At 37.1% G+C, this 18,101-nt stretch overlaps 2 protein-coding genes across 3 annotated transcripts in view; one reads left to right on the top strand and one right to left on the bottom strand.

Annotated features, from left to right (window-relative positions):
* Positions 1 to 3,726: 3,726 nt before the first annotated feature.
* Positions 3,727 to 10,644, top strand: wasb (WASP actin nucleation promoting factor b). The gene is made up of 12 exons (XM_051903198.1): positions 3,727 to 4,012; positions 4,624 to 4,764; positions 5,103 to 5,189; positions 5,393 to 5,489; positions 5,604 to 5,630; positions 5,709 to 5,744; positions 6,505 to 6,697; positions 6,788 to 6,830; positions 6,921 to 7,074; positions 7,315 to 7,718; positions 7,821 to 7,932; positions 10,409 to 10,644. Exons 1-12 carry the CDS (start codon positions 3,911 to 3,913, stop codon positions 10,462 to 10,464), a joined length of 1,452 nt encoding a protein of 483 aa, XP_051759158.1. The 5' UTR covers positions 3,727 to 3,910; the 3' UTR covers positions 10,465 to 10,644.
* Positions 10,645 to 11,218: 574 nt separating this feature from the next.
* Positions 11,219 to 18,101, bottom strand: part of sema3gb (sema domain, immunoglobulin domain (Ig), short basic domain, secreted, (semaphorin) 3Gb) — a 40,291-nt gene continuing 33,408 nt past the window's right edge. The window contains exons 8-18 of one of the 2 annotated variants that reach the window (XM_051903196.1): positions 17,925 to 18,070; positions 17,652 to 17,766; positions 17,488 to 17,557; positions 17,114 to 17,258; positions 16,797 to 17,019; positions 16,232 to 16,320; positions 16,076 to 16,117; positions 15,519 to 15,676; positions 15,235 to 15,302; positions 15,020 to 15,147; positions 11,219 to 14,395 (exon numbers count right to left, since the gene is read on the bottom strand). In XM_051903196.1, the coding sequence (XP_051759156.1) occupies positions 13,979 to 14,395; positions 15,020 to 15,147; positions 15,235 to 15,302; positions 15,519 to 15,676; positions 16,076 to 16,117; positions 16,232 to 16,320; positions 16,797 to 17,019; positions 17,114 to 17,258; positions 17,488 to 17,557; positions 17,652 to 17,766; positions 17,925 to 18,070 (1,601 nt within the window). In that variant the 3' untranslated portion in view covers positions 11,219 to 13,978. The remainder of the gene's footprint in view (positions 14,396 to 15,019; positions 15,148 to 15,234; positions 15,303 to 15,518; positions 15,677 to 16,075; positions 16,118 to 16,231; positions 16,321 to 16,796; positions 17,020 to 17,113; positions 17,259 to 17,487; positions 17,558 to 17,651; positions 17,767 to 17,924; positions 18,071 to 18,101) is intronic. The other variant, XM_051903197.1, reaches the window with a different exon arrangement.

Genomic DNA, 18,101 nt, shown 5'->3' with positions numbered 1-18,101 from the left:
TTTAAATCTTGTTTTGATGACAATTCTGTTGTCTAACATTTGATTTCTTTGTCAAACATTAGCTTCGTTGTTTCAAGCTAGCAGGGTATAGCTTGTCACGGGGTGGTACAGTAGGGGGCAATTGTAACACTGCATTACAATTGCCCCCAACACCATCAAAATAATATCTAACTTAGTGAAGACATCAAAATTGATTATTTTTTCCAATAATTTAAGAAAAGTATTTTTGCCTCTCAATCTGGGGATCCATTTTACTGAGTAGGCCCTGTACACTCTGTTCAGAGCATGTCTAGGTTCAGACTAAGCAAAACAGCAAGGGGAGTTAATTGTTCTGGATAATATGGATATAGTGGATATTAAATAGTTTTAACTATATCCATATTCTCTGGAATTTATTGTAGTCATTGGTATTTATATGAAGGTATTACATGTGTTGTTACAATTGCCCCCATATGCTGTTTAAATCAATAGTGTGACTCTAATATTGCTTGTAAAACATTTGGTGACTGTTAACAAGTAAAACACAGATACAAGTTACTGACATAAAAATTGTATCCAAATATTTCAAAAGGTTTTTGAGTAATGACGACATGACCAAAATTTGTTACAATTGCCCCCGGTCTCCCCCTACTTATATTTTGTGTATCTGTACTTTACCTGAGTATTATTTTTCTGGAAACTTGTGACTTTAGATGCACTACATTTGAAAGAGAAATATCGTACTTTTCACTCCACTACATTTCTATCAATGTCTAGATTTTTTTCTTCTCTAAAACGTTTTTGACAGACAACCTATCAAGAATCACTCTTGGGTCACGTGTCGTAATGATTTCCCAGCATTTTTTTAACACTGATGATAAGTTGATGGCAAAATGGAAGAAGTTAAATAAGTTAATATCTTGTAAGTTTTTTATTTTAATTTTTTTGTTACCTTGCATAATTACTATAGTTAGTCTTTGTAGAGCTGCACGATTAATCATAAAAGGATCGTGATCTCGACTCAAACATCCACACGATCTCTTTCCTAACGATTCGCTATTAAACCTTTATACAAAAACCACCTCTACAAAAATCATACCGTAACATTCAAATCTGTGTTGGTGCTGCTGCTTACAGAGAGAGCAGTTATCATGTACTGGTATGAAACCGCTTAAAACCCGTCTTTTGAACCACACGTGTACAAACAAAAAACACGTGGGTTTTTTTTCGTGTATTACATCAATAGATACTTTTGCTAAATTATGACTTTAGAAACAATCATTTGAATAAATGAAATCTAACTTATTTTCTATTTTTCCATTTTTGCGTCGTGGGCTGTACCATTAGCACGGGGGTGTGGCCGCGGACTACTATTTCATTGATAACTGCTTTATTTACACTGCACGTTAAGGAGTAGTTTTTTCAATAAAAAGAAGAAAAAAAAGCTCGCGAGCAGCAGTGCTTGCCAAGATCCTTCACGTCAATCTAGCATGAAAGATAAAAAGACCACCAAGCAGATGCAGATGTTATAGCCTGCCGCTATAATCAGTCACTCTTGCACACAAGACAAAAGCCTGGCATGAGATAGTTAATTCAAGAGCATAGTGGAAGTGATAAAAATATGAAAACGCTGTTGTTCATTCAATTTTATTTTTTTACAATACACGCTGTTTCACGTCATACTTTCAACAGGCTTATTTCGATCGCTAAAAATACACATCGGTACTTCCTCGTCCTCAGTTAACATGAAATCATCCATCGTGTATGAGTTCAGCAGATGACTTAAGGGATTTGTCATGATCCCTTAATATTTTTTAGGGCTAAATGATTACTAGGACTTTGTTGCAACGCATAAGAGAACTTAAGGGAACACTTAAGCAATTAAGGGAAATACTTAGTGACAGCCTTAAGGTTTTTTTTCTTGCAACCCATGTTTCACTAAGGGTACCCTTAACCTTATAACTAAGGTTTTTCTTAACTTAAGGGCTTTCATGCATCCGGGCTCTGCACTACACAGGCTTCTCTTTCGCTTAAAATGCCCTTAAATCTAGCACAGTTGTTAACTCTGTTTAGAGGCAGTTCGCCGCGAATCTGATATAACTAAAGTGCTGCAAGTCAAGAGCACTATGATTTATTTAATTATTTTCAATTATTAATTTCATAATACCTGGCTACTGATTTGCACATAGTCCGTCTTGTTTGTATTTATTTATTGACTTATTCGTTATTACTTTATTTAATGCCATGCCAGGTGGTGTACCCAAATAATTTGGGAATTCAACATTCGATAATGAACCGAAATAAATCGTATAGTGCTTTTGACTTGCAGCACTTAATATATATGAAATATTGTACTACAAACGAGAGCTAAAAACCTAACAATTTTTTAAATGAATTTATATATATATATATATATATATATATATATATATTTTTTTTTTTTTTTTTTTGTAGTCTTTTTTCATCTTTCACGCTAGATTGACATGAAGGATCTTGGGAAGCGCTGCCTCCGTCTGCTGCCTATCCCACTGAAAATGAGCTGGGTTCTCGTGGTTGTACTGTAGCCTATACCACGTAAAATGCATCCCCCTGACCAAGAGTATAAGGTATATTAATAAAATAAAGTAATAACGATTAAGTAGGTAAGTAGGCTACTTCAAGCTGGGCAATATGCCAAATCAGCCAGGCCACCAGGATTTCACTTTAATGTGAACCACCAGGACTGCCTTATATTTAGCACTGTTATTAGGCTATATTAATAATAAAAATGATGGCACTTCGGGTAAAAAAGGTCATCTTCTGTGTTCAGGTCTTTAGACCACTCCTCAACGTGCAGTGTAAATAAAATAGTTACGTCAATGAAATGATAGTAGTCCGTGGCCACACCCCCGTGCTAATGGTACAGCCCACGGCGCAAATTACAAGACAAAAAATGGAAAAATAGATTTCATTTATTCAAATGATTGTTTCTAAAGTCATAATTTAGCAAAAGTAAAATTGAAAAAAAGGGAGAAAATGGCAAATTTTTCATTTTTACATTTGCATTGTATGGTCTGAAAATTGAATTGTGAAGCGATACACGGACCACACGGACTCGGTCAGTACCATTATTCCATTATTTCTTTCTGCGTTACAAATATTCCAATTATCACAGAAGTACAGTTCGCATATAAACACTGATGTCTATGATCAAAATAGGGCAAACACCTTTTGAAAGTTAACCTAACTCTTGAAACAATGATTGTACCGATTACATTGTTTCAAGTGACTTTATAACAAATTTATTTGTCATTGAATCATTTAAGGGATTCGTTCAAAAATGCTGATTCATCCAGTAATGATACAAGTGAAGTATTTATGTGTGTCATTGAATCATTCAAACAAAATAATTCAATTCAAATCAATTAAACATTTTATAATAAAACAATGCCTTGACATAAAAAAGGAAATTTACTTTTGATACTTTTAAAAGCAATACTTCTGTACATTTACTTAAGTAAAAATCTGCCTTTACAACTTTCACTTGTAATAGAGTAATATTTAACCAGTAGTATCTGTACTTAATAATAGAGTTGTGTACTTTGTCCACCTCCCTTGGTGTGCATAAAAGACCTCTTTCAAAAACATTAAAAAATTATAATGTTTCCAAACTTTTGACAGGTACTGTATTTGTATGTTGGTGCTCCTCCTTCTTTATAAGTATGAAGGAACACGTGCCTGTCCACGGCATTCTGAGAGCAGATCTACGCAGTGGTTTTGTTCTTCCTGTTCTCTTTTGCTGTGCTGCATTTACATCAGATTAGAACACGGAAGCAACAGTTCCTTCGAATCATTTGCCTGTCTCAAAAAGGATTCAAGCAGGTACTGTGGGCCGAGTAGGGCCCCAGGGTGTGGAGTCCCAGGATCTGAGTGTCCATTTCATCAAGGAGAGATGAGTAAAGGAAAAACCAAAGGGCTGGAGAACATGCCCAGTTCTCTCCTCAGCAGCCAGGAGAATGAACGCCTGCTGGAACTGCTAGGAAGGAGATGTGTGGTGAGTGAAGTAACTTTGATTAGAAGGCCAATCATAGATGGGCATTCTGTCCCACAAAGGATTTTGGGGATAGAAATCAATCAAGTATAAAAGACAAAATCCTGAAAGGAGAGACATGGTGCAGAGTTCACAGATGAGATTAGAGCTGTTACTGTTGATGTCAATTAAAGGTCAAAGTGACACACGACCTTTCAAGTTCTTTTGTTGCCTGTGTGCGAAATAAAAAAAAATGAAGAGACTGCACACAAAACATGACTATGTCTATGACAACCTGCGACAGAATTTGTCGTAACAGCTAAACTATTTAATCTGATGTTTTTTTGATTTTGCAATTATTTCCATCCAGGAAAACCACTAATATCATAAAATCATAATTAATTTTCTTCCGTATGTACATTTCACAATATTGTTAACCTGTTTGAATTGACGATTGATGTGTGTGACTGCAAAGTTGAACTGAAGAACGACAGGAAATGCTGTATGAGGCCACTTCCTGTTGTTGTAGAAGATGCTGATGACTTTGCTCGTGCTTTCATTGTAATACTTCACTGATTAATCTTTTATTAATGTACATTTATGTCAGTTTATTGTGTTTGTGTGTGTGTGCGCAGACCATGGCCACAGCAGTTGTTCAGTTGTACATGGCTCTACCTCACAGTCCAGCCCAATGGAGTCTGCAACATACAGGAGTTGTGTGTTTCGTTAAGGACAATCCTAAACGTTCATATTTCATCCGGCTCTATGACATAAAGGTTAGAAATTTTAATCTATAGTGTAAAAAAAAAAATAAAAAAAAACCTTAACAAACCGCTCTTCATCAGAATTTATATGCATGATGTTTAAGCATATCTATATCTATGCAGATAGAGATGCTCTCTATGTATGTATTCTGAGATTATATAATATCCAAATGGCCAAAGATGACCTGTGACCAAACAGGCTGAAATTAAATAAAGATACACTTCTGCTTTGAGTTCTGAGTCATAGCAGCTTAACTCAACTCGGTTCATGAAGACACATTGTGGTAGCAGCATTTGGACTTTGATAAGTATTTATGTGTGTTTTCATTTCATTTATTTATTTTTGCCAGGAAGGTAAAATGATTTGGGAGCAGGAGTTGTACAATCAGATGACATATTCCTGTCCAATGAGGTTCTTCCACAGTTTTTCAGCTGATGTGGGTACAGACTCCTTTAAAATTCTCGAATTCAAGCCAAAACTCAACATTTTTAGACACTGTCTTGAATTAAGCCAAACTGACATAATCAGAAATGTGTACTTTAAGTTTTTAATTGATTTTTTTCCCCACTGCAAAGTCAAAATCTCACAATCTGAGAGATCTCATATACTGTATTTAAAACCACTTTAATTGTGTCTCAGGACTGTCAAGTAGGTTTGAACTTCGCCTGTGAAACAGAAGCTGAAGTGTTCAGAAACGTGACAGAGGAGAAGATTAATCAAAGATCCAACCGCCAGGGTCAGTTACTGTCATTCTTATTCATATTTTATATGAATTTTGCTAAGATGATTACACATAAAAACAGAGTATTTTATCAGTATGTCCTGTGCCTTTTTCTACATGCATATTTAGAAAAAAGACAGCATGCCCCATCTGAAGGTATGTGTCTTCAATTTGAACATACACTTGATATTAATTTATAAATTAGCATTTTAAGACTATTGTTTTGATTAACAGAAAAACCGGCACCACAACAAATCCCTCCAACAAATGGTGAGTCACGCAAAAATTAAAATTCTGTCATTATTATGTCATTTACTCAACATCATGCCATTCAACGTCTTTCTTCTGTGGAACACAAAGAAGGTATTTTAAAAAATGTCCCAGTGGTTTTTTTTTCTTCTTATAATGAAATTTGGTGGGGTCCAATGTTGTTTTAGACCCCAGCGTTTTTCAAAATATTTTCAGCAGAAGAAAGAAAGTCAATCAGATTTGGAACAAAAAGAGGGTCAATAAACAATGACAGAATTTTCATTTTTGGATGAACTAGTCCCTTTAAAGGGTTAGTTTACCCAAAAATGAAAATTCTGTCATTAATTACTCACCCTCATGTCGCTACAAACCTGTAAAACCTTCATTCAATCTTCGGAACACATGATATTTTTGATGAAATCTGAGAACTATCTGGCCTCTGACAGACTGCAACACAATTACCACTTTCAAGGCCCAGAAAGGTAGTAAAGACATCGTTAAAATAGTCCATGCGACTACAGTGGTTCAACCTTAATGTTATGAAGCGATGAAAATACTTTTTGTGCACAAAAACAAACAAAAATAAAGGCTTTATTCAACCATTTCTTCTCTTCCATGTCAGTCTCCTACGCAGTTGACGTTGTAGACACAGTGCAGTGCTTCCAGGTTCTGGCCAATAATGCGCCGGCGTTCTGACAAACCCTTTAATTCATCCTGCAGTGTTCACATGGTCTGACTGTATTGATAAATACAAGTGTTTAACCAACTGTCTGTTGATCAGGTCCAGTTTCACAGCCAAGTATAATGCCCACAGTAGACATCCAGAACCCAGATATTGTTGCATCGAGGTACCGCTCTACCCCAGTGCCGACCCCCGCACCAGCTTCAATCTCCACAGGCAAAAAAGACAAAAAGGGAAAGAAGAAAGGCCCAAGGCTCACTAAGGCAGATATTGGAGCTCCTAGTGGATTCAAGTAAGAAAGTTTTACCATCAGTTGGACATTCATCTTGTGATTTTCTATCTGTTTGAAGTGATACTGACTGTGCCTCTCCTTCCTTTTTAGGCACGTCACTCATATTGGGTGGGATCCAAACTCTGGTTTTGATGTAAGAATTGTCCTTTTTCCTTAATGCCTTAATGCATAAAGCAAATTTAGTCACATAAATTTATATGAACACCGACTTTTGCCCCTCTAGACCAACAATCTCGACCCTGACCTAAAGAAACTGTTTAACAGTGCTGGTATCAGTGATGCCCAGCTGGCAGATAAAGAAACATCTAAATTAATCTATGACTTCATTGAGGAGTCTGGAGGGCTGGATGCAGTAAAAGAGGAAATGAGGAAACAGGGTAAGCTCATTTAAAAATGAAAATTTAATTTTGTTTACCATTTAACTCTGTGTGGAATATTTGGAGGTTTGATTTGGAAATTTCACCTTGATAAGAAGTGAAAAAGTTTTAATTTATAAATGGATCCTATTGATCTTATTATGAGCGATTCATCAGTGCATGTTTAATTTATTTTATTTCGAGTTTGTAATTTCTTTATCAAAATGTTAAAACTTAAATGAAACGACATTTTGGTCCCAGGAGGTCCTCGTTCTGCCCCTGCACCTCCTCCGCCCCGTGGTGGGCTACCCCAGGTCCCAGGCCCACCCGGACGCCCTCCACCACCTGCACGCAGTCCTGGACCTCCGCATCGCGGTCCACCGCCACCTGGAGGCCGCTCTGGGCCTCCACCTCCACCTCCAGCGCCATCCTCTCTCCCGCCACCACCACCCAGCCACAGTCACAAGCCACCTCCTCCACCTATGGGTGGAGGTGCACCGCCTCCACCTCCGCCCCCACCTCCTCCCCCACCCCCATCTTCTTCAGCCACTAACATTCCCAGTAGCCCTGGCAGCTCCGCTCCACCTCCTCCTCCCTCTGGTGGTGGAGGAGGAGGACGAGGAACCTTATTGGAGGAAATTCGTCGTGGATGTGTGCTAAAGAATGTACGTGAGACATTTTTACACAAACGCAATGCATTTTGTTCATTATATAAGCATTATACTTTTCTTTGTTGTGAATAACCACTTTTTAAATGGATATATCAGGTGTCTGAATCCCCGGACCCTAATCCTTCAGCTCAAGAGGAGTCCTCAGAGGGAATTGTGGGAGCTCTGATGATGGTGATGCAGAAAAGGAGTAAAGTTATCCATTCCTCAGGTAACTCATTTAATAAAGAGGCTTTTCACACGTTTACAAATTCAACCTATAAAAGATAACCTATTGAATGACTCGTGGTTAGCAATTAATAAATAAGCCTCAGGCTGAAGGAAATGCAAATTCACAGCTGTACAGTAGAGGGGGCAGCTCAAACAAACCTTTCAGCTGAATAGGACGCAGGAGAAGAAAGTTCTACACTCTTACTTTAGCAATAAAATAAAAAATTTAAAAAATGAAACACAAATGTTTTGTTTATCTAATGTCATTTTTGCTTAGTATGGTTGAATTGGATCATCGAAGGTCAGCAGCAAAGACACTGGCTAATAATGTGAGATTAAAGGCAAAATTTGTAAATGTAAAATTTTTGCAGTAAAATATCCAAAAACCACTAGGCCAGTGTTATATATTTTGTTTAGTTGAGTACTTACAATATCCCAAATGTTTCCAACTATTTGTAAATCGTGAGAAAATCACGATTTTAACCAAGGATAACGGATGTGTCTGGGAGTCGCCTGTCAATGGCGTCATATCTGCGTTACCCTTGGTTCCGGTTTTATTTTGTAGAAACCATAGAAAACGTCAAAGATGCTTTAATATATTACATGTTTTATTAGACAAGGGAACAACTGTTTGGTTACATTTATAGACAGAAAACGAATTACTGTTATATAGTTCAACACGTGTAGTCTTATTGTTTAAATCTAGTTTTCTTGATTTTCTGAGAGTACCATGCTTTCACCATGCCTCAGAGAAAAAACTGTTTTGTCATTTAGCTAATACAGCATAACTCCATCATACAATACGTTTTAAAATTAATTGCATGACATTTATAAACACCACCCAGCATTTATTAATGATATTTAAAAATCGATCTAGCTTACTGCAGTGTGCAACAAGTGTCTCATAGCAGCCTCCGCACGAACGCACAGAAACACACCTCATACAAATGTCTCTAATAGAGTACCTCAGGGATGACATGTTTTTGTAGGCAAACCCCGGAAGCGAGTTAGCATTTTAGGACTTCCGGTTCCATCGCCCCAAAGTCAATGGGTTTTTTTAATGGGTTTTGCTAAATCGCCTGAAATAAGGTCTGTTGTTAACAAAGCCTCTAAATATTTTCACGTTTTGATCTATGACATAAAACACACCAGTTATAACACGCTTGTGATTTTATAAACCGTCCTAAAAACGGCGGTTGCTAACAAATTGCTAAAAGGCACTACTTCCTTTGGCGGGAACTTTAGACGTCATCATGACAAACAGGACATTTGGACAGCATTTCTCATGAAAAAGTGGATAAGTATTCATACACAGCGCAGATCATAATCAGCAAGTATGTTTTTAGATAAAGTTGTTTTTTAAATAAAGTTTGAGGAAGCTTGGTGGTGGTGACGTTGATCTGCGACCATGGTGTGCTATAGTCCGTTATAGCCTACTGTTAGCTTTTTATATCTGACGACTTTATTTAGGCTTCAAAACGTATAAATGTTGTGTTAACTTGTAAAGATTATTTTGATAGACAAAGCGTGTAAGTGTCACAATCCTTTGTTAAACACAGAGCTTATTTTTTGCGATTTTCCAAAAGTCTATGGGAAAAATGCATAGGTTTTCGATCGAGGGAACCCGTGCGCCGCTAACTTCAGGGTTAGCCTACAAAAACACGTCATCCCTGAGGTACTCTATATGATAAACAGTGCTGCATTACCTCATACGCTTGACCGGAAGAAGCGACTGTGGCAACTGTGGCATAATAAAAGCTCCTCTGCTCGTGAGGCATGTGTCGCGTTCGTTTCTCATTAGCAATGGCCCCAGCGGCTTCGTTCAGCTCCAACAGTAATCGCCCTGCGCTGCTTCATACAGTGACGTCAATAATCTCATCCATGAATATGATTTCTGCCCGAGTCCCATTGGATCCTTTTCCACCGGCTGTGAGGTGAAGACGACATCTCCCAAGAATCCGCGTTCAAAGTCGGCGTCATCAAGCTACGCCTTTGTTTTGAATAGGCGACCTCTGGCAGCGAAAAATTTACATGTTGTAGCTTTAAATACATCAAGTAGATTTGTATTATTTAACCATTTTAATTATTGCGGTAATTTAATTTGAATTATTCACTGTTTTTATTAATTTTGAGACGAGTAAATGAAGGCTCACATTTACTCTACAACTACAACCATCATGTTTACACAGCGAACAACACTTATGCATCTCACTCGTTTTCTCTCAACATGGGTCCAGGAGAGGTGCGAGTTAATAAATGGGAAAACTAAGTAACTTGCATTACTTATTTGAATAAGTATCTCAGATATTTAGTTGTAAATTTAAGTAGTGTGTAACTTTACTAGCTACTTATAAAAAGTAATCTGATTACATAACTCGTGTTACTTTATGTGTTACCCAACACTATTTTCATGTGCTTGTGATTCACTGGTTCTTATAATAATTTTGATGTATTTTATATTTCTTTTCTTTCTTTAGATGATGAAGCAGATGATGGGGGTGATGAAGAGGAAGAGGATGAATGGGACGATTAATGCTTCTCTCTGCTCTTGATTCACACACTTCTTCCATCTAAATCAGCACAAAGAGCTGGTAAATCTGTTGATTCTCAGTGGAAATCATTTTTTTCCAATAGGCATGAAATCTTTTATTCCAGATTAAACCTGAATGATCTGAACATCTGTAAATCCAATAAAACAATACTATAAACCTAACTCTGATCATGACTAGATTTCAAGCCTGTTTTGCAGTTTGTCTCAGTCTTGTTTGAAAGACTGGTCTGTCTTTGTGCAGCAGTAGTTCACTTTGAGTTCATTCAGGAAGAAGGAACTTCAGTTGAGCCAAACCAGGAGTGGTGTTAGATTTCATCCAAACAGTAGGACCGCCAAGCTTAACCACAGCTTTATGTTGGATATTTCCTTCTGTTTGTGCATACTTTTAACTCAACAACGGTCTTTTTCCAAATCTCTCTCGCTTAACCACAAACCCAGTAATGTTATTTTTGCCAAGGGAAGATATATCAAGTTTTGTGTTCTGTATATTTGTGGGATGCATAGGACCTCCCCCTACAGGACTAATGTGGAAATACAAGTAAGCAACAGTTTAAGAAGTATTCATGTAATCTTTGTAATGTTTTTTAAACCCATTTTTAAAAAATATAATTAAAATAAGTATAATATACAGTATTATATATAATATACATGCAATATAATTTAATGTATTATATTAATATAAAATAAAAACATATCGGGTGTTCAGACAAAAAAAAAAAAAAAAAAAAAAACTGGATAAAAACGAAAACAGCAGTTTATTGTTATTGCTTTAAAAAACACCTATCCCAAACCCCAGAATACCATGATAATAAAATAATATTTATCACAAACAATCACATTAACACAAACCTACACAAACATATGTAAATACAAAGAGGAAATATTCAAGAAGCAACCATATTTAGGAAGTTTCTGTTTAGTTCAACAGCCAACACCAAAGGAAAGACACAACAGAACAAAGAAAGTCTATGTGGCATTAAAGTTCCTCAGAGACAGACTCAAATGTCATTCTGCACAATAACATCTCTGTGGAGAGAAAAGAAATGTGGTTTGGACTTAGAGTTAGTTCTTCACCCTTCAAGACAAGATAACATGTCTGGGATTGAAACCACAGAGCGCTTCATTGAGCGCTTTTTATACACAGTCATTATAAATATGCCTCCAACATCCAATGAAGAGAAACAGTCTCTTATCCTTTCAAAATAATGACATTAGTAGACCAGACAAAGTAGATGTTTCCAGAAGAAAATTATACAACACATTTTCTTTGCCTTAGTCCTTTAGTTTGGTGCCAAGTGATATTCCATAGAAAGTGCTCAAAGAGGTAGACATTTCTGGCTTAAAACACTCGGCAAATATGAATTGTGTTGTGTGCCCCCCAAAAATTTTGTTACATTTTCAGAACAATTATCAGCTCACATTTAATGCCAACTGATGAAATGAACTGATTTTTTACTCATATTTTTTTTCTTGAGAACCCCAAGGTTAATTTAAATGTGTTTCAATGTTAAAATACTATTACAGTTACTCCAAAAACATCTACCTCTTTCTCCTCAGCATCTCTCCATGTGTCCTGGTCCTGTTTATAAGCAATACATAAAATGACAATTTCCATCAAAACCAGCCCTGTCCCACCACCAAAGAGCACAACTCACATGAATATGTACACTCTCACAATAAATATGTTGTATGGTGTGGGTGAGAGAAAGAGAAAGACAGAGAGTCACGGGAGAGATGAGGAAAGAGAGGAGGTTAGTTTTAATCCTGACCAGTGACTAGTCGAATACATACATTTTCTATGTACATGTGTCATTGTCACACAACACAAAGCACAGATACTGTGTTTATACACAAGCAAAAAACATGACCACATATCACCATTGACAAACCGTGGAATACAACATGTTTTGATTATGGATTGAGAATGAGAATGTTTTTAGTGGTCCGACTATCATCAGAGTCCAGAGTCAAAGATAGAAGAGACCAGACTGAAAAACTGTATCTATATACAGCAGTTCAAATCAGGGAAGCTCTGTTTGCTGGGGGACGAACAATACAAGACAAAACAAGAGGATAACTGACTCGTATTTTGGTTGCTTTCACATTAAAAGATGAAAATTTTCAAAACTGCAATGTGAAGTACATATTGAGGCTTTTCACACTACAGCTATATCTGATTTCATTCATTACAAGGGAGAGATTCTGATGCATAATTCCTATAAACATTTTTATCTTCGCAAATCCAATGACTTTTATTTTGGTCCACTGTTTTGTCCTATAAAACACTAAAATTTCCAGGGCAATGATCCAATCATGTTACAAATCCTGAAATTAGAGCAGCTTGTTCCACTACAAAAAGAAAACTAAATATATAATATTTTTAGTATTAGATACATATTTTGATAATCCACATATTTGAAATGTAAAAACATTTTAAATGTATTTTTTTGTAACCAATATTGTTATTTTTAATGATTTTTAATTCACAATCAATCTGAAGTTTTATCTGAAATAACATGTTTAACCATGCAAATGATACAGAAATATCACTTTCGGTGGAAGTTGCTTACTTCTAGGCTTTCAATTTCATGGATCAAGACTAAAATCAAGCTCAAATATATGGAGGACTAGAAATGCTAGAAATGACACTTAAAGATAAAATGACAATGAAATATAAAATGAAATAAGTTATCAATTTATTAATTCAAACATAAAAATGGAATAAATCACTTTCCAATTTTATGTTTTAAATATTATATTATTATATATATTCATTTTATTTTTAACTGTCACTCCTAGTCCTCCATTCAAATGGATCTGTTCTTCAAAGGACTTTGCAATAAAAAAAACGCTATAAAAAAACTACAAATGCCAAGTAAAGTAAAAACTTCAGTGGTCAAAATGATGGCAAGATATATTGTGCTATAATTATAGTCTTGCAGATACTTACTTCCAAACATCTTCCAATGTACTAGAACATTTCTTCCAACGCTGTATTTAATATTCTGGGTGTTTAGAGATGCCCAACTGAATCTGAGTTTTCTTTAAATCCAACCCCAAACACCTTTTGATGCCTCTATAATGCAAAGCAAAAACATATTTTTGAATGATTCTAATAGTATTTACACTGCAGTGATCTGTGTACTGAATCTTAAAAGGGAATAGCTTATATTTTACATAATATGGCAGTAGTTTTGCTGGTGTGGCTGAACGTTTTAAGGAATTTATTTAGAAAACAGTGTAGTCTAACACTAGCTATGGAAGTGAGCACATCACAACCAGATTTATATTAGTTAGGGGAGCTAAGTGCATCAAACTGTACCTCAAAATGGGAATCAATTTAGTTCAGACACAGTCTGATACATCTAATGAATCAATTGAATGACTAATAAATCATTTTATTAAAGGGACTGAATAGGAGTTTGCATGGAGGAAGTACATAATGAGGGGGCACATGGATGGGACATGGTCAAAAGGGTCTCGGATGCTGTTCCATTCACTGCTCCTGTAGCTCCTCCTCTTCCTGTTCTCCTGTGTGCCTGCGGTTGTTGCGTTTGGCTTTGTGTGGTGGGCTTTGTATCTGCTGCCTGTAGGACTGGCAGTACTGGTTGATGAGACGCACTTCAGGCTGAGGGTGGAGCTGGAGAGGAGGTGGGTTGGACTGTGGGGGAGGGGGTGGGGGTGGAAGGTGGTGATGGGAATGGTGGCGGTGGTGCTCTGGTTCTACAGAGACATCCGACTCGGTCAACGCCTCCACAATCTCCCGGTCCAGAATCCGTAGGGAGATGCGTGCTACGGTGTGTTTGAAGTTGTTCTCGGTTGCCAGGCAGTGATAAAGGCCGGCATCCGATTGGGTGAGAGATTTCAGCAGGATGCCATGCCCGGTCTTCAAGACCTCTTTGTCTCGATTGAGCTGAAAGAGAAAAGGAGTCTTTTATGTCCTCTAAATTAATGAGGTGAAACACAAAGGAAATATTTTAAAGAATGTTTCAACTGTTTTTGTCCATACAATGAAAGTCAATGGGGTCCAAAACAACATTGGAGCCCATTATTGTATTGACAAAAAAAAAAAAAAAAAAAACCCTGAGAATTTTTTTTTTTTCAAAACATCTTTTGTGTTTACAAAAGAAATAAAGTCATACAGGTTTGGAATGACATGAGATTGCACTGTAAACAATTATAGTAATTTTAACAGTAAAACAAAATGCTACGGTAAGTTCCCAAATACATTTCATGTAATTTTAAAGGGACAAAAAAAAAAAAAAGCTACTTGTGATGAGCTTTAAATTCTACACATGCCAACCTGTGTTTATATATATATATATATATATATAGAGTACTGTAAATTCAAGTCATATCCATAAAACCTAAAATGTTGCTGCCACATTTTTATGGTACAGTTCTGGAAACTATAGCTCCCAGTTTTTACCATAAATTATACAGAATTTTTGTACACTGTGAGTAAATGATGGTAGAATTAGCATTTTAGGGTGAACTCTCTCTTTAAAAAGGTATAATGGTAACATGAGCATCTTACTGCTTTTCGCTTGCCATCCTTCTGGTAGAGCCATTTGACGGTGGCCTGTGGGGACCGCGGCTGGCACTCCAGGAAAGTGCTGCTGCCCTCAACCCCAAACTGCACCGTCTCCCTCAGACGCTTCTCTACTGAGAGCATCAGAGAAGGGCCACATTCAAGTTTCTGAAGATCTCTGGCATTGTTATTCAGTATCATATAAAAGGCTGTTTACAAACCTTTAGCGTTGAATCCTCTGCACTGCCTTAAGGGATCTCCGTGTTTGATATCTTGCCTTCTGCTTCTCCTAAGGATTCATTCACAGATGGTTATGGTTAAAAGCTTACTGACTATTTTCACTGTGAAATAAACTTAATGTTTTATTTTGTAATGGTTCAGTAGTTCTGTTGTAGACCAATATGCAAAGGTTGTATAAGAATGGGCTCTTAATGAAGTCTAGATATCCATTTGCACACAGTTAGGCTCATGGACCACCTGTCAGGGTAAATGAATGTGCTCTGACCTCTTGGTAGCCGGGGTGAAAGCAGAGCAGTGTTCTCCATCCCAGGCACAGTAAGGGTCTCGGGCCAGGCAGCAGTCTGAACAGGCCTTGCCATAAACGGCACACCTGTGCAGGGAAACCTGGGTAAGACCCCTTTCTGAGGACACGTACAACTGTTGCTGTAAACCGCAAGAGAGAAAGAGGAAACATTTAAAAAACAGCACAGATTTTTTATGATCTGGCACTGATTTGTAGGTGTTGCAGCTCGAACATCAAATATGAAAAAACTTATTTCAGCTAGTTGCAACACTTTCATTTTCATTTTGTTTAAGTTGAAGTACTAAAATAACTAAAACTAAATAAATTAAAACTTAATAAAAACTATACAGACATTAAAAACTAATAAAAAGGACAAAAGGTACAACTGAATTACAAAAACTTTTACAAATGAAAATGAAAACAGAAAATATAAAATAGTATAATTCAAAATATTAACAAAAACTATAACAGTATGTTAATAATACTAAAACAACACTGGTTTTATGCATGTAGGATTATTAAAACTAGGTCATTTTTACCCTTTTAGAAGAAATCTTCAGAGTTTTGACAGCTGCTGGAGTCTAAAAAATTTAGAAGGAAAAATTTAAAATCATGCATTATGGTATTTTTACAGTCATTTCCACCAAACAGATTATGTAACAGCAAAAAGTCATGAAAAATCTGTATTTTTGTACCTTAAAAACCTCAACCTCTTCCAGAATGAGCTCTTCTGTTGTGCTGATGTCTTTTGGTAAGACAATCACTTTTTGGACTGTTCCACGATCTGAAGTTAAAGGAGAATCACAACTAAAGCAATAAGATTGGCCATCTTTTTTATAATTGTGCAAATTAAGTGAAAGTGACATGTGAAGGCCAAGTATGGTAACCCATACTCAAAATTTGTCCTCTGTGTTTAATTCATCCATGTTAGTGTACACACATTAAGAGCAGTGAGTAATGAACACACAAACACTGCAAACTGTAGACACACACAACCGGGGCAGTGGGCGGCAATTTTGCTGTGGCGCCCGGGGAGTGATTGGGGGTTAGGTACCTTGCTCAAGAGCACTTCAGTCATTTCCTACCAGTATTGAGAATCGAACCTGCAACCTTCGGGTTACCAGACTGACTAACATTTAGGCCACGACTGCCCCGGTTCATGTTGCAATTAGGCGGTTCATGTTGCAACAGTGCACCTTCACATGCTCATCCTACATGTAACTAAATAGGAAGAATCTGACATAGTCAAAAATGTCTAACCTGTGCCCAGGAAGAGCACCTCGTATCTTCCATCCACAGCATCCACCAGGTCCACAGCAATGGTGGTGAAACGGTAATCAACTCCAGTCCTGACCACCAGGGGGCGCTTGTGTATTGGATATATAGGTTGATACATCAGCGGATGGGCACGCACAAAGTTTACAGCCTCATCAGAGAAGGCTTTAGTGGTGTGGAGATCAGGGGTGAAGGTTCCTCCAGGACACTAAACAATAAAGCAAAAGCAAGAAAGAGCAAAATAGAATGAGATAAAGAATAAACAATAAGATATAAAACTGGTTTTTATAAGCAATACTCACAGTCCCCGGGCGAGGGTAAGGGATTTTGCCAGTGTAGGGTGTCCACTGATAGTTGTGACCATGTTTGTGAGAGAACGGTCCATTGAAGACATTTCTGATGTCAGCCATTGAGTACACACACACAGCAGAGCCTTTAAACACAGAGCTGGAGAGGAAAAGACAGAAACAGCATTGGCATAATAACTAATTTAACAGAAGACAATCAATATAAACACTGATTTGAAGGAATATAACTTTTTTTTTTTTCAAATAATATTTTATCTTTAGAATTCATATATAAAAGCCTGCATATGCCTTGCCTATTTACGTGGTTACCCCAAACCTTTGAATGGAAGTGTAAGTATTTTAGATGTTTGTATGAGAGATTATCTCACCCAGCTGTGGAGAACACAGCATACACGATGGGGTTCCGTTCATCATGGGTCCTCTGGATGAAAACGTCCCCTTTAAAACAAACAGATATCAGGCATCAGAGACAAACAGAGAGCTGATCATGGACATGTTGTGATCACGGAGGAAAGAAAAACATACGACATACTGAGTTCATCAAAGTAGGTCTCAACACCGTCTGCACCAATCACAGAACAGACCAGTCGTGCTTTGAGGAACGTCGTCCACTTATTCACCAATGACCTTTGACCTCCATCATCATTCTGAAGGCAACGCACACAAACGGATAAAGATTAGACTTTAAACAAACCTTGGGTTCATCTGATTTACATACCTATTTGCATGACAAAAATCATCATGATTAAAAGTTGATTATTAAGTCAGAGTAGTAGACTTGTGTCTAGCATCTGGATTTTCTCACCAGACAGACTCGGCCTACTCTCGCGAGGACGCTTGGAGCGCTGCCCCCCGAAGCATCTAAGCTCTTCTCCCGAAAGAAGAAGTAAAGCTTATCATCATTCTTCTCCGCACTGTCTGGAATCTTCTGGATTTTTATAAACACTGGCTCTGATGGAGAGATAAAGAGATTTGTAAAGAG

This window comes from Ctenopharyngodon idella, chromosome 8, assembly GCF_019924925.1.
Source record: "Ctenopharyngodon idella isolate HZGC_01 chromosome 8, HZGC01, whole genome shotgun sequence".
Classification (NCBI taxonomy): Eukaryota; Metazoa; Chordata; class Actinopteri; order Cypriniformes; family Xenocyprididae; genus Ctenopharyngodon; species Ctenopharyngodon idella.
This window is presented reverse-complemented; position numbering and strand designations above follow the sequence as displayed.

What these genes read in the sequence shown, in the direction of transcription:
- wasb (XM_051903198.1), top strand. Translation starts at nt 3,911, where the DNA reads ATGAGTAAAGGAAAAACCAAAGGGCTGGAGAACATGCCCAGTTCTCTC. An exon ending in ACAAATCCCTCCAACAAATG is followed by an intron (nt 5,745 to 6,504) that starts GTGAGTCACGCA and finishes TCTGTTGATCAG; the next exon opens with GTCCAGTTTCACAGCCAAGT. An exon ending in AGAGGAAATGAGGAAACAGG is followed by an intron (nt 7,075 to 7,314) that starts GTAAGCTCATTT and finishes TTTTGGTCCCAG; the next exon opens with GAGGTCCTCGTTCTGCCCCT.